This window comes from Moschus berezovskii, chromosome 10 (genome assembly GCF_049115385.1).
Source record: "Moschus berezovskii isolate FMDL1 chromosome 10, NW_MosBer_1.0, whole genome shotgun sequence".
NCBI classification, from domain to species: Eukaryota; Metazoa; Chordata; class Mammalia; order Artiodactyla; family Moschidae; genus Moschus; species Moschus berezovskii.
The window spans coordinates 76527748-76541785 of record NC_142469.1 but is presented as its reverse complement, the minus strand read 5'-3'; the positions used below and the strand labels follow the sequence as shown (position 1 = coordinate 76541785).

Here is a 14038-nt window from a genome sequence, read left to right as displayed (position 1 = left end):
TTCTTATCCCCAAAATAGTATTCTAGGAAAGAATTATTGTGAATTTTAAATTCACTGACTCAAGAGCGAGTTGCTCTAATATTCATTTTTACTGTGAATGAATAATCTAGGGGTCTGTCTTGTTAAGAATGTGTGCTGCCATCAAATTCATGGAAGGACTTGTAAACTATTTTTTAAAGTACACTGGGTTTCTTTCTTTTTTAAATGAATACCTAGAAAAGCTGGAATTCAGGAATGCATCCACAATTTATTCAAAGATAAAACCGATACTCTGTTTGGAGATATTATAGGTTTGAGTATATAATGAAATAAATTTTTAATTTGTTATATAACATGGTAACTGGTTTATGAATTGGTGATCAACTATAGATGTGCAAACATATTGTATTAGTCTTATGTCTGAAAGGACATCTAAAATATGAAGTCAAAACTGTTTTAATTATCTCCTTATGGGAACATCTGGCTGCTGAGATGACACATCGAAGCACATTGGGGTTTTAGAGGGAATAGTTTGAATCTTAAGTATACTCTAGCTATAACTAGTATATTTCAAAGGTCTGAAGTTTCAAATGAAACGTAGAGTAATACAACAATCATCTAAAATGCTATTGTTGCTATTGTTCAGTCGCCCAGCTGTGTCTGACTCTCTGACCTCATGGACTATAACATGCCAGTTCTCCCCGTTACTCACCATATCCCAGAGTTTGCCCAACTTCATGTCCATTGCATCGGTGATGCCATCCACCCATCTAATCCTCTGATGCCCTCTTCTCCTCCTGCTCTCAATCATTCCCAACATCAAGGACTTCCAATGAGTCGGCTGTTCTCATCAGGTGACCAAAATACTGAAGCTGAAGCTTCAGCATCAGTCCTTCCAATGAGAATTCAGTGATTTCCTTTAAGATTGACTGGTTCGATCTCCTTGCTGTCCAAGGGACTTTCAGGAGTCTTTTCCAGCACCACAGTTCAAAGGCATCAATTCCTTGGCACTCTGTCTTTTTTACCATCCAGCTCTCACAACCACACGTGACCACTGGAAAGACCCTAGCCTTGACTATACAAACCTTTGTTGGCAGAGTAATGTCTCTGCTTTTCAACACACAGTCTATGTTTGTCGTGGCTATCTATGCTATAAATAGGACCAAGTTCAAAGTTAGCATAGCAGAATCTTGTCCTGCTGTTGAAAATATTACTTGACATTTTAAAAAATATTCATATAGGGTCTACTATTTTACCAGTGACAGAAAATGTTGGAATCTGGTCATAAAAAGTAAATCTGTGCCTACATGATGCTGACAAAGCCTTCTAGAAATCTCAGTCTCTTGTTGACAACAGATATACTAGAATGGCTTAAGCAAGAAGGTCTCACATGTGGGTAGCTGGTTGAGACATGGCATCAGCATGAATACCATCAAAATAAAGTCACAAAGAGACTAGGATCCCTGGAAACCACCTATCACCAAACTGTTTCAATTCAGAAAAGGGAACTGGTTTGTTTAGAATCACCGTCAATGCGGTCCAGGTCTAGAGACCACAATCTGCCTCCTGGACCAAACTGACACTCTTTCACCAACCACACAGCCTCCCTGTCAGCAGACAAGGCTACATAACATACTACACCGATCGAAGACAACACAGTCTGTCTCGGTGACCCAACAAACGATTCTTCTCCAGTTCTGACTAAATGGGGAAAAAGTCATTTTGAATATTTCCCATCACAAACTTTAATTTTTGCAAATTAATGTCATGCTTAGATTTTTTTAATGGAAACAAGAAGATTTATTTTATTGTATACTTTTCATTGTCTTTGTAAACCTGATTAACTGAAAAATAATATTACATTATTATAATCTTTAATCCCTAAACTAAATACCTGGGTTTTTTCCCTCCAGTTCCATCACATCAGCTGACCACTCTCCTATGTTCATAGAACTTCAGGGCTGCAAAGGAGATGATTTAGTCAAAAGAAAATGACTTCCCTTTGTTCCACATTCTTAACTTGTGAAATGACTTGTACTCAGTAGAGAGAGGAGCTGCTGAACTGTGGAAACAGCGTGTCTTTGAAGTAGAATAGACCCAAGTCTAAATTGAGCCCTACCTTTTATTACCTTTATAAATAGCCATTTAAGCATTTAGAGCCCCACTTTCCTAATTTCCTAATCTGTAAAACAGTACTAGTAACTTCCTAACAGGGTCACTGAAGGGAAGAAACATATAATAATGTGCCTAAATCACTTGGCTCGCGGTCAGGTATGTAACACCTTGGAGGTATGATGCTTAATTAAAAAAACAGTAAGTTGTGTAGTAAGTCGTGTAACTCCAGACTAAAAAAGGATACTTCTTTAGCTTTTCAAATGGTTAGGAAGTGTTGAAGTAGCTCTTTGAGGATAAAGAGATCTATAGATACGCTATTAGATGTGCTGTTTCTCCTAAAATACTATTAACAGGTTATTGAACGGTGGATCTTGAGATGGGGCCCTAGGTCCAAGCACAGGTCCAATTGCCTAGCAGCAGTGTGGCCTTGGATAAAGCACTTCATCTCCTTATGACTGTTTTCTCTCTTAAAGAACAAGGCAAGCTCCCAAATATCTTTGCTTCCCACCTCAAGGGTTGACTCAAGGAAGTCGTCTACATACAATAAAACCTCCACCCTCGGAGAGGCTCACGGTAAGCAGCACCCCGGTCTCCACATTTGGATGCACATGCTCTCTTCATCTCTGCTACTGACATTGCTGGAGTGACCCACCGTGAGCAGTTTACGAGAAGCTACTGAGATTTCCTTTGCCCTTAACGTGCGGTTGATATTCTCTGTGAAGCTGACTGATTTGAAGTGACTTAAAAGTCTAAGGTTAAAGGTGCTCTGACAACTGTGCTATCTTAGCAAGTAGGATAAGAACACAAAAGTTAAGAAACACTGAACAAGGACCTGTTGGTATAGCACAGGGAACTCTGCTCAATGCTATGTAACAACCTAAATGAGAAAAGAATTTGAAAAAGAATGGGCACATATGTATATGTATACCTGAAACTATCACAACATTGTTATTCAACTATATCTAAAACAAAATAGTCTTAAAAAACACTGAAACTATCAGAGCCCCTATTTCTGACTTCACTATATTCAGATTCTAAGAAGAAAAAAAAAAGAAGAAAGGCAACAAGGGAAAACAATACATTTATTAAGAGGCATGAAAATGCATAAACTCACTTATAAATAAATGTAATATAATTTACCCAGTGAAAAAATAGCAAAAATCCATGAGTAAACTGGATTTTATCTTTGAAATGATTACATATTTGATCTCTAATAATTTCCCCCTCCATCATGATCTGTTAGTAGCAGCAATTTTATAATGATTATAGAAAAGGCTGTTACCAGTGATTATCATGTGGGAAGGAAAATTTTCAAGAATATTCTTTAAAAATGAACCAGTGCAAGCAAATTCAGATTATAAGGGATACAATAAGACACAGCCTAGCTTATCTTCAGAAAAGTAGAAAATAAAAACCCCAAACATTCAATAAGAAATGAAAAAGCAAACTACATTTCAATCATTGAAAAATAATACATATGGAAATTATAAAATATTCTTAACCAGTGACTTCAATAATTACATTTATAAATGTTCATTCAAGTACTAGTGATCAATAAACATTCAAAGTCTCATTAAAAGTAACACTAGATATAGATACATGTGAACAATGCTTCTTTTGACTGAACAACAACCAAAGTCATGTCAACAGGAAACAAACGATCCTTAAAATACTGGGTTTTATTTTGTTTTTTTAGTAAATGATTTTTCACAGTCTGTATATTTTATCTGTGAGGACTCAAGGAACATCTCACAACAGCTAAATTAAGAAGTCTTTTCTATAAAATGAATCTTGATATTACAGAGATAAACATTCTAAAACACAAGTTTAGCTTAAAAATAACAGTGCAGAATTCAGTTTTCTTTGGAAAGAAATTGTTCATTCCTTACCAAATGTTGGTTTGCTGTTGTGCAAACTATCAGAACACTTCTTTGGTATTCACCAAAGAGCTACTTAATGATCTGAAAAGATTTGATAAACTCTAGTACCATGACAGCAATGTAGAGTTTATGTCAAAGTTGTGCTGAAATCCACATCGTTTCCTTGATTACCATTTTTAACGAATCTTCCTTCAAAGAGCTCCCTCCTGATTTTGGCCTGAATCTCAGGCTTTAATAAAAGTGCTTTTATCTCTTTCACTTTGGACTGCAGACCCATCCTCTCTCGACGCAAAGCTTCATTAATTAAGTCCCGGATTCCAATAGGTTTCGGGCCTATGGGAAAAAAATTATATGATACATTTCACGTACAAATGCCAATGAAAAACATTAAATATGGCACACTGACTTATCAAAAGAAGGTTAAAAAGAAACCTTTAAAATGCTTCCCACATTTTATAGAAAAGGTTGCATTTCACCAAAATATATCATTTACAAGAATCGAATTTACTATAAATAATGCATAGCAACCACACACACAGGACAAACGTGAAACACTGTGGACCAACTTATGGATAATAATTTCAACAGTGAGCATTTGAATCGTAGCACTTGTTAGCTCTGTGTGTTTTGGCCTCAGATAAGGTAGTCAAATGCCCTGCCACGCAATTGAAATGGCAGTATTCCATTTACGTCAAGGCCTCTTCTATGGCCTTTAATTTGAGTCCACAAGGCATAACCCAAAGTCCCCTCTCCCTCAGCCATGGCTGAGGGCAAGTGAAACCTGGGCCATTCTCCCTTCGTAAACTGATTTCCTCTGATAGTCCCAGTTCTCCATTTCTCTTCTGCTGTGCTTCAGAAATGCAAACACATCAATCATGAAAAGTATTAGGCAATCTTCACAGACTGGACAAGACACTTAGACAGCACAATGCAAATTAGTCCATTGACTCGGCAGAGGAGGGCAGGGATGCGTCTCACGGAGCAGCGGGGTCCTGCCTGCATTTGGGTCTCATTTCCTGTTGTTGTCTCTGTCAGTGCCATTCCTATCAGCCTCTTCGGTTTTCACAGAGCTCCCATCCCCTGGCTTGTTTTTGTTCTGTGTTTCTTCCAGATACTGCTGGACAGCCTTGAGCACAGCATTCTCCACCAGCCTCTTACTGAGCCTTACCAGTTCAGCATCATCAGGCTCACCTCCATTCTTATCACCTACATTCCACAACAGAGAAGAGAGGTCACTGAGATCACATTGCCACAGAAACTCGGCATGCAGGGGCCAGCTAGTTCAGTTAGTTACAAAGAGCAAGTGTCCTTCAATCTGGTAAACTGGATCTATAAATTCAAGAATACTGGCTTGGCTTTTCATTTGGTCCTTGCAGACCGCCTGTTCCTGATGACTTCAGGTTGAAAAGCAGTTCATTAGCCCCAATCTAAAAATACCCTACCTAGCAATGCTGGAAGTTCTGCAGTTCTACATGGGATTCTTGTTTTTCTTTCATCCAATGCTGATCATTACTACAAAGTCCATGCACCCACCACTGGGAGACTCAGACATGTGAAATCATCAGCAAGATGTATCTGTTCGTACTTCACCACAATCAAATGTCAGGTAACCAAGATTTCCTAATTAACTAAGATCACAGGATCAGTGATTTTATAATACTTGGCCTGGACAGTTGTTAACAAAGTCTCAGCACTCTCATGAAGACAAAGGTGGTTACTACTGCTAGGAACTAGTTTAAAATAAGCATGTTAAACTAGTATTCTTTTTAATTTCAGAATTATCACTACAATTTAAAAAATAGGAAACTCTTACAGAAGAGTTAGGATTATGACAGTAAATTACTAGATGTTAGTATTTTATGGTCATTTTGTTTCCCTGCTAGTGATGTCAAGGTTTAATTATCTTCTCATATTTCTGTAAAAGAGCTGGCTCTCATCTACTCGAATGCTGTGCATTTTGCACTCACTCTCCTTCCTGTCTCCCTTAACTGAGTAAAAGAAAAAACTAGAGGCTCACCTCTCAGGCCCATTCAGTCCTTCATTTCCTTCCATTGAATTGTGGGCCCAGGAAGGCAGATGAGTGACAGCAGCAAAGACATCTAAGCACCTAAGTACATTAAGTGAGTGAGTGAAGTCACTCAGTCATGTCTGACTCTTTGTGACCCCATGGACTGTAGCCTACCACACTTCTCCGTCCATGGGATTTTCTAGGCAAGAGTACTGGAGTAGGTTGCCATTTCCTTCTCCAGAGGATCTTCCCAACCCAGGGATCGAACCCAGGTCTCTAGCATTGTAGGCAGACGCTTTACCATCTGAGCCACCAGGGAGAAGTAAGTACATTAAGTAAATGCTAACAGATCTCAAGGGAGTGATAGACATCAATGTAATAATAGTAGGGGATTTTAGTACTCTACTTTCTACAATGGATAGCTCATTCGGACGGAACATCAATAAGAAAACATTGGACTTGAATTATACTCAAGGCCAAATGGACCCAAGAGACATATAAAGAACACTGCATCCAACAGCACCAGAATATACATTCTTTGCAAGCACATATGAAACATTCTCCAGGATAGATTGTTAGGTCACAAAACAAGTCTCAGCAAATTTTTAAAAACTGAAATCAAACCAAGTATCTTTTCTGACTATAGTGGTATAAAACTAGACATCAATAGCAACAGGAAAACTGGAAAATTCACAAACATGTAGAAATTAAACAAACACTCATGAACAACCAACGAATCAAAGATGAAATCAAAAGAGAAATTAAAAACATATATTTTGAAACAAACAAAAATGGAAACACAACATACCAAACCTTATGATCCAGCAAAAGCAGAGCTAAAAGGGAAGTTTATGGTAATAAATGCCTGCATTAAGAAAAAAGAATAATCTCAAGTAATCAACCTATCTTGATAACTCAAGGAACTAGAAAAATAAGAACAAACTAAGCCCAAAGTGAGCAGAAAGAACATTAAAATCAGAGCAGAAATAAATGAAATAGAGAATAGAAAAACAGTAGAAAAGTGCAACAGAACAGAGGGTTGTCTTTTTGAAAAGATAAAACAAATAAGAACAGATCTTTAAATAGACTGACCAAGATACAGAGAATTCAAAACTATAAATGAAAGCAGAAGCATTGTAACTGATACCACAGAAATTTAAAAAATGTCCTAAGAGACGACTATGAACAGTTACGGCCACAAATCAGACAACCTAGAAACACACAACCTTCCACAGACCAATAACAAATTTAAGATTACATCAGTAATCAAAAACCTCCAACAAAGAAAAGCCCAGTTTACCAAACATTTAAAGAAGAATTAATAACATTTCTCAAACCCTGCCAGAAAGGAAAAAAAAAAAAACCTAAAGAGGATATAACACTCCCAAACTTTTTTATGAGCTCAACATTACCCTGATACCAAAGTCACATAAGCATACTACAAGGGGAAAAAAAGGGCAGGCAAATACCCTCATGAATTTGGATGCAAAAAACGCAAAAAAATGCTAGCAAACCAAACTCAACAGTATGTTAAAAGGATCACATACCACAATCAAGGGATATTTATCCCTGAGATATAACAGTGGCTCAACATATGCAAATAAATCAATGTGATATATACCACATTAACGACATGAAGGTTAAAAATCACATAATCATTTCAATGCAAGGTAAAAATAAATAAATAAATAAAACATATGACAAAATTCAACATCCCTTCGTGACAAAAACTCTCAACAAACTCGATATGGAGGAACATGCATTGCATGCCAAGTCGCTTCAGTCATGCCCGACTCTTTGTGATCCAATGGACTATAGCCTGCCAGGCTCCTCTGTCCATGGGATTCTCTAGGCAAGCATACTGGAGTGGGTTGCCTTGCCCTCCTCCAGGGGATCTTCCCAACCCAGAGACTGAACCCGGGGTTTTTTAACAGCTCCTGCACTGGCAGGTAGGGCTCTTTACCACCAGCGCCACCTGGGGAGCCCATGGAAGAATATACCTCAACATAACAAAGGCCATACGTGACAAACCCACCACGTTCAATGGTGAAAGTTTGAAAGCTTTCCCTCCAGAATCAGAAACAAGGCAAAAGTGCCTACCCTCACCACTCTTATTCCACATAGTAATGGAAGAACAAGCAAGAGCAATCAGGCAAGAAAAAGAAAAACAAAGATATCCACATCAGAAAGAAAAACACCTCTCTTTGCTGATAGCATAATCTTGTGTACAGAAAATACTAAAAATTGTTAGACCTAATGAGTGAATTCAATAAAGTTTAAAGATACAAAATCAACATACAAAAATCAGCTGCATTTCTATACAGAACAACAATCTGAAAAAGAAATTTTAAAAATAATGCCATTTAAAATAGCATCAGAAACAATGAAATATTAAGAAATAAATTTAACCAAGGAAGTGAAATATCTGTATACTAAAAAACTGTAAGACTCTGATCAAAGAAAATAAAGACACAAATAAATGGAAAAAAATATCCCATATATATGGAAGAGTGAATATCGTTAATATGTCCATACTACCAAAAGCCATCTATAGATTCAATGCAATCTGTATCAAAATTACAATGGCATTTATTTACAGAAATTTTAAAAAAATTCTAAAATTCATATTAAAACACAAAAGATCCCAAATGGCCAAAGCAATCATGAGAAAGAACAAAGCTGGAAACATCACACTTCCTGATTTCAAAATAGTATGGTAGTGGCATAAAAAGAGACAGATAGACCAATGGGATGGAGTTAAGAGCCCAGAAATAAACACATGTATACAGTCAACTAATATTTGACAATGACAATGATATAAGAATACATAATGGGGAAAGGACAGTCTCTTTAATAAGTAGTGTTGGAAAACCTGGATATCCACATGCAAAAAAAAAAGAAATATGACCCCTGTCTTACATCACTCACAAACATTAACTCACAATGAATTTAGGACTTAGGTGTAAGACTTGAAACCATAACACTCCTAGAAGAAAACACAGGAGAAAAGCTCCTTGGCATTGGTTTCAGCAATGATTGTTTTTGAATATGACATCAAAAGAACAAGTGACAAAAGCAAAAATCAACAAGTGGGACTAAATCAAATTAAAAAGCTTGTGTACAACAAAATGAACAGGCAACACAGAATATGAGAAAATATTTGCAAATCACCTGTCTGATCTCATATTCAAAACTTCATGACAAAAATACAAACAATCCTTTAAAAAGTGGGAAGAGAATCTGAATATTTGTCCAACGAAGACATGCAAATGGCCAACAAGTACAGGAAAAGGTGTTCAAATCACTAATCATTGGGAAAGGCAAATCAAAACCACAGGGAAGTACCACTTCACCCATGTCAGAATGGTTATTATGAAAAAAAACAAAATAAATGCTGGGAACAAAGAAAAGGGAACCCTTGCATACTACTGGTAAAAATATTAAATTGATGCAGTTATCATGGACAACAGTATGAAGATTCCTGAAAAAATTAAAAATATAATTATCATATGATCCAGCAATCCCACTTTTGGGTATATATCTGAAGAAAATGAAATCACTATCTCGAAGAGGTATCTGTGCTCCCATGTTCATTGTAATATATTTCACGATAGCGAGAAATGGAAACAACCTCGGTGTCCATCAACTGTTGAACAGATAAAGAAAATATGGTGTATATCTATTAAAAAGAAAGAAATCCTGCCATTTGTGACATGGATAAACCTTGAGGCCTTATGTTAAGTGAAATAAGTCAGAGAAAGACAAAATACTGCATGACCTGACTTACCTATGGAATCTAAAAACACTGAACTTATAGAAACAGAGAGTCGAATGGAGGTTGCCCCTCACTCCAGGGGGGAATGAGGCAGGGAAATATGTTGGTCAAAGGGAACAAACTTTCAAGTATAAGATGAATAATTCTGAGGATCTAATGTACAGCATTGTGACTATAGATAACAATACTGTATCCTAAACTTGAAACATGCTATGAGAATAGAGTTTTAATGTTCTCAACATAAAAACAAAACTATAATTATGTGAAGTGAAAGATGTGTTAACTAATCTTGTTGTAGAAAACATTTCATTTTACTTATAGATATTTATCAAATCATCACCACTGAACACCTTAAACTTATATAATGTTATATGTCAATTATATCTCAATAAAGTTGGGGAAAAAAGAAGTAATTAGAATCCTCACACAGTAAATGTCAGCTCAGTTTTTGGAATAATACCCATGACCTCCAAAAGCCAAAAGCCCAATGTTAAACTTACAACCTTGGGTCTGGGTCAGGCAGACACAAAGGGTATGAGCAGGAAGATGGACAATATTTTCTATCCTCACATGTAATAGGGATTGGAATACAAAAGCAAATATGCCAAGAGTGAGAACTGGTACCTAAACCCTCCTTCTGAGCCCCCCCACTTCTATTTAACACATGTCCAAGGCCAATTATGCTGATACCATCATTCCTAGCAACATCCAAACAGAAGACAGATGGGTTACAGGCCCATCTGGACATGCTACCAGTGAGGGCCTTAGCAACTGCTGCCTCCTCAAAAGTGACAATATGGCACTCCAGAGCTATTCTAAAAAGTTCCTAGGTAGAATATTTGCAGTGTAAAATATGCTTAGAATTGAGTAAGCTTCAACTCAGTGATATCCACACAGAAGTTATTAAACATAAATATGTCAAGATATTATTAAAAGAAAAATAAAGAAATTATTATTAATGTGGCACTATTAATACCACATTTGGGAGCAAGAACTGTGGGGCTAGAGAAGACTCTTGAGCGTTCCTTGGAAGGAGATCAAACCAGTCAATCTTAAAGGAAATCAATCCTGAATATTCATTAGAAGGACTGATGCTGAAGCTGAAACTCCAATACTTTGGCCACCTGATGCGAAGAACTGACTCATGAGAAAAGCCCCTGATGCTGGGAAAGATTGAGGGCAGGAGGAGAAGGGGATGACAGAGGATGAGACAGTTGGATGGCATCACTGACTCTATGGACATGAGTTTGAGGAGGCTCCAGGAGATGGTGAAGGACAGGGAAGCCTGGCGTGCTGCAGTCTGTGAGGCAGCAAAGAGTCAGACACGACTGAGCGACTGAACAAGATTACCTTTATAAGTAAGAATGAATGAGTATACTGCCTAATGTTTAAAGGATTCTACCAGTCTTAAAACACACTGTTTGTACTGTATAGATACCTCCAGGTGTGTTACCTGGAACTATTTTATAGTGGCTCTTCAAATTTAAAAGAGGAAACCAAACTTCAAGTGAAGGAGTACTTCTTAAGTACCTTCAATACATTGTAAATGACTCTTCACATCTGCCACCCTGTTTGTGCTCTGCATCTAAGCCAGAGACTGCCTTCCTGGGGCTCTTTCTGATCCCAGGTGCCTATAAGATAACATCACTCATCACATACGGATACATCATCAGTAAGATGACAGGGCTGAACTGGAGTCTAATGACTCAGTCTCCAAGATGCCTCTCAGGTCAAAAAGATCACTGCTTCTGTGATTTCTCTCAGCCCAATGAAGTGTCCCTGTTATTTTAAACATTAAGAAATTTAAAACAGAAAGATCTTCCCATTAAACATTAATTTTCCCTTCTGATTTTCCTTTTTTCATTTATGCTTTTACTATTACATTATCCAAGTGAACCAAGCTCAAAACAAGAACGTCACCATCTTTAACTCCTCCCTTTTCCTCATCAATCCACTTCACCACCAAGCCTTATCCATGGGCTTTTTACTTCTCCCCTCTTCAACGCATCGAGTATAACACCTCTAGATTCCTATTTCTAAAACACCCCTTTTCACACTCCATTGTCTCTACAGGAAAATTTAAACTCGCCATCCAAAGCTTTTCAAAATCTACCTTTGGTGACCACCCACCCCTGCCACACTTCCCGCTGTTCGCTTGCAGCATCTCCTCAGGAACGTCTTCACAATCCCTTTTCTCTAGGCAGTCCTTCCTGTCTCAGTAACTAAATCTCCTACTTTACAAAGCATTCCTTGGCTAACCCAGCCAGAAGGGATGAACTTCCACTGGATTACAATAACTTTGACTGCATGTATAATACATGGTTGCTTGGTTATTCATTCAACAAGGGTGCATACAGGACTTACTATATACCTGGCTATTTTAGCCTATGGTGATACAGGAGAGAGACAAAAGTTAAGTCCCACTGGTTTTCCTTTTTAAATTTCATTACAAATTATGAGCATTACTTATCAATGCATTTATTCACCAGCTACTGATTCAGTTATCTGCTCTGCTAAAGACACATCTTGAGTGCAGAAACCATGTCCTACTTTTCTGTTATCTCTTGCTCTGCTACTCCACAGCACAGTTTATTGAATGCAATAAAAGTTCAATAAATATCTGTCAGTCAAGAGAATAGTTGATTAAAGTCCTCACAGGCAGTAGCAAAACTTTTTAAATGTTCCTATTTTCCAATAAGGATAGCACACAGTGGCCAGAAATTTAAACTTAATATTAAATTTAAATTGAATGCAGAAAACTCCAAATATCCAAATATCCATATGAAAAATCGCTACCCTCTCCACTTGATGAACCTGGTCAGTCTGCCAAAATATAAAGTCAATGGGTCAAATATTAACAATCTACAATAACAAACTAATTAACCAATCGGCAAAAAAATACATTTACAAATGCATCTTCCAGATCTGTCCTGGATCCCTGGCTCACCTAGGATTTCCACAAAGCATCCTCAGACTATCAACATTAGCCCACGGAAGAGGCTATCAGAAGGCTCATCATAGAGCCCTGTAAGAATATAGTGATTCACGAAATGTGTATCTTCATTCCAGTGAGACTTATTTGTGTTTCCACTTTTAGGTTCTTAATTCATATTAATCAGAAGAGGCATTTTAAGAATAAAGTTATGCTATGTTCTTTATCTTCCTACTACTTGAATAAAGGTATCTGTCTCCCACAGAGACCTCTAGGATAAATGACTGCATTGGTTTTCCCTGAAGCCTAGTTAACAATGGAAGTTCAATGTGTTACTGCAAGGTGTATGATTTATCATTTGATATTTCAACAAAGGGGCTTCCCTGGTGGCTCAGCAGTAAAGAATCCACCTTCAATGTGAGAGACGAGGGTTTGATCTCTGAGTTGGTAAGATCTCCTGGAGAAGGAAATGGCAACCCACTCCAGTATTCCTGCCTGGGAAATCCCCTTGACAGAGGAGCCTGGCAGGCTACAGTCCATGGGGTTGCAACAGAGTCAGACATGATTAGAGACTAAACAATACCATGAATATTTTCCAACAAAAGTACACACAAAATATATTACCAATGTATGCAGCAACCTCTCAACAAAAATATTCTTTCTGGTTCTACCTAGGTTATTTACTACCATACCTATTTAAAATGACAGATTAATCTTTGTCTTTGACTCTGCTTTTTTCTTTTCTTTTTTTTAGAAATCCTCCCCAGAATATCTTTAATTGACTTCTTAGTAGAATTCTAAAAATATAAAGGAAAAGTAATGAGAAATGCTATCAAGTCCACCAAACACAATACTTTCCCTAAAAGAACAGACTTAAGAAAGTTTTCAATAAACTTGAAGTAAGCAATTCCACTCTCCATAAGCGTTGTAACAACATTAGTCCATGGTATACACCCAAGATTCAGTTTTTCAAATTCTGGTAACAAGTCAGCACTTAAATAAAATTTATATTTGTGATTATGAAAAATAAAATAAGTGACCTCCTTTGTGGCAGCAAGGAGAGTAGCAATTATACCTACTGGGATAATTTAAGGTCAGTATTAATTGGGTCAGCTGTTTTTATGTGTGAGTTGACCCAATAATTCCTTAATTAATATCATACAAAGGGCTCCAGAAACCATCACTACCCTCCACCCACTGCCAAAATCTAGGTGCCTGTTATGACAAGAATAAGTCATGCTAACAGATTTTTTTTTTAAAGAACCAAAAAAATCTTCATTACAACATCATGTAAGACCTAAGGGAGAGAATGCAACTACATTAAAAGTTCAAATTTGTTTCAATTTGCA

General features: G+C 37.2%; 1 protein-coding gene across 9 annotated transcripts in view; it reads right to left on the bottom strand.

The window, feature by feature from the left end:
* Positions 1-3156: 3156 nt before the first annotated feature.
* Positions 3157-14038, bottom strand: part of AKAP7 (A-kinase anchoring protein 7) — a 130313-nt gene continuing 119431 nt past the window's right edge. For 2 of the 9 annotated variants that reach the window (XM_055432883.2, XM_088840755.1), the window contains one exon: positions 3157-4307. In XM_055432883.2, the coding sequence (XP_055288858.2) occupies positions 4102-4307 (206 nt within the window). In that variant the 3' untranslated portion in view covers positions 3157-4101. Of the gene's footprint in view, positions 5181-5998; positions 13487-14038 lie in introns of those variants that run through there. The other 7 variants (XM_055432884.2, XM_088840756.1, XM_055432885.2 and 4 more) reach the window with 6 other exon arrangements.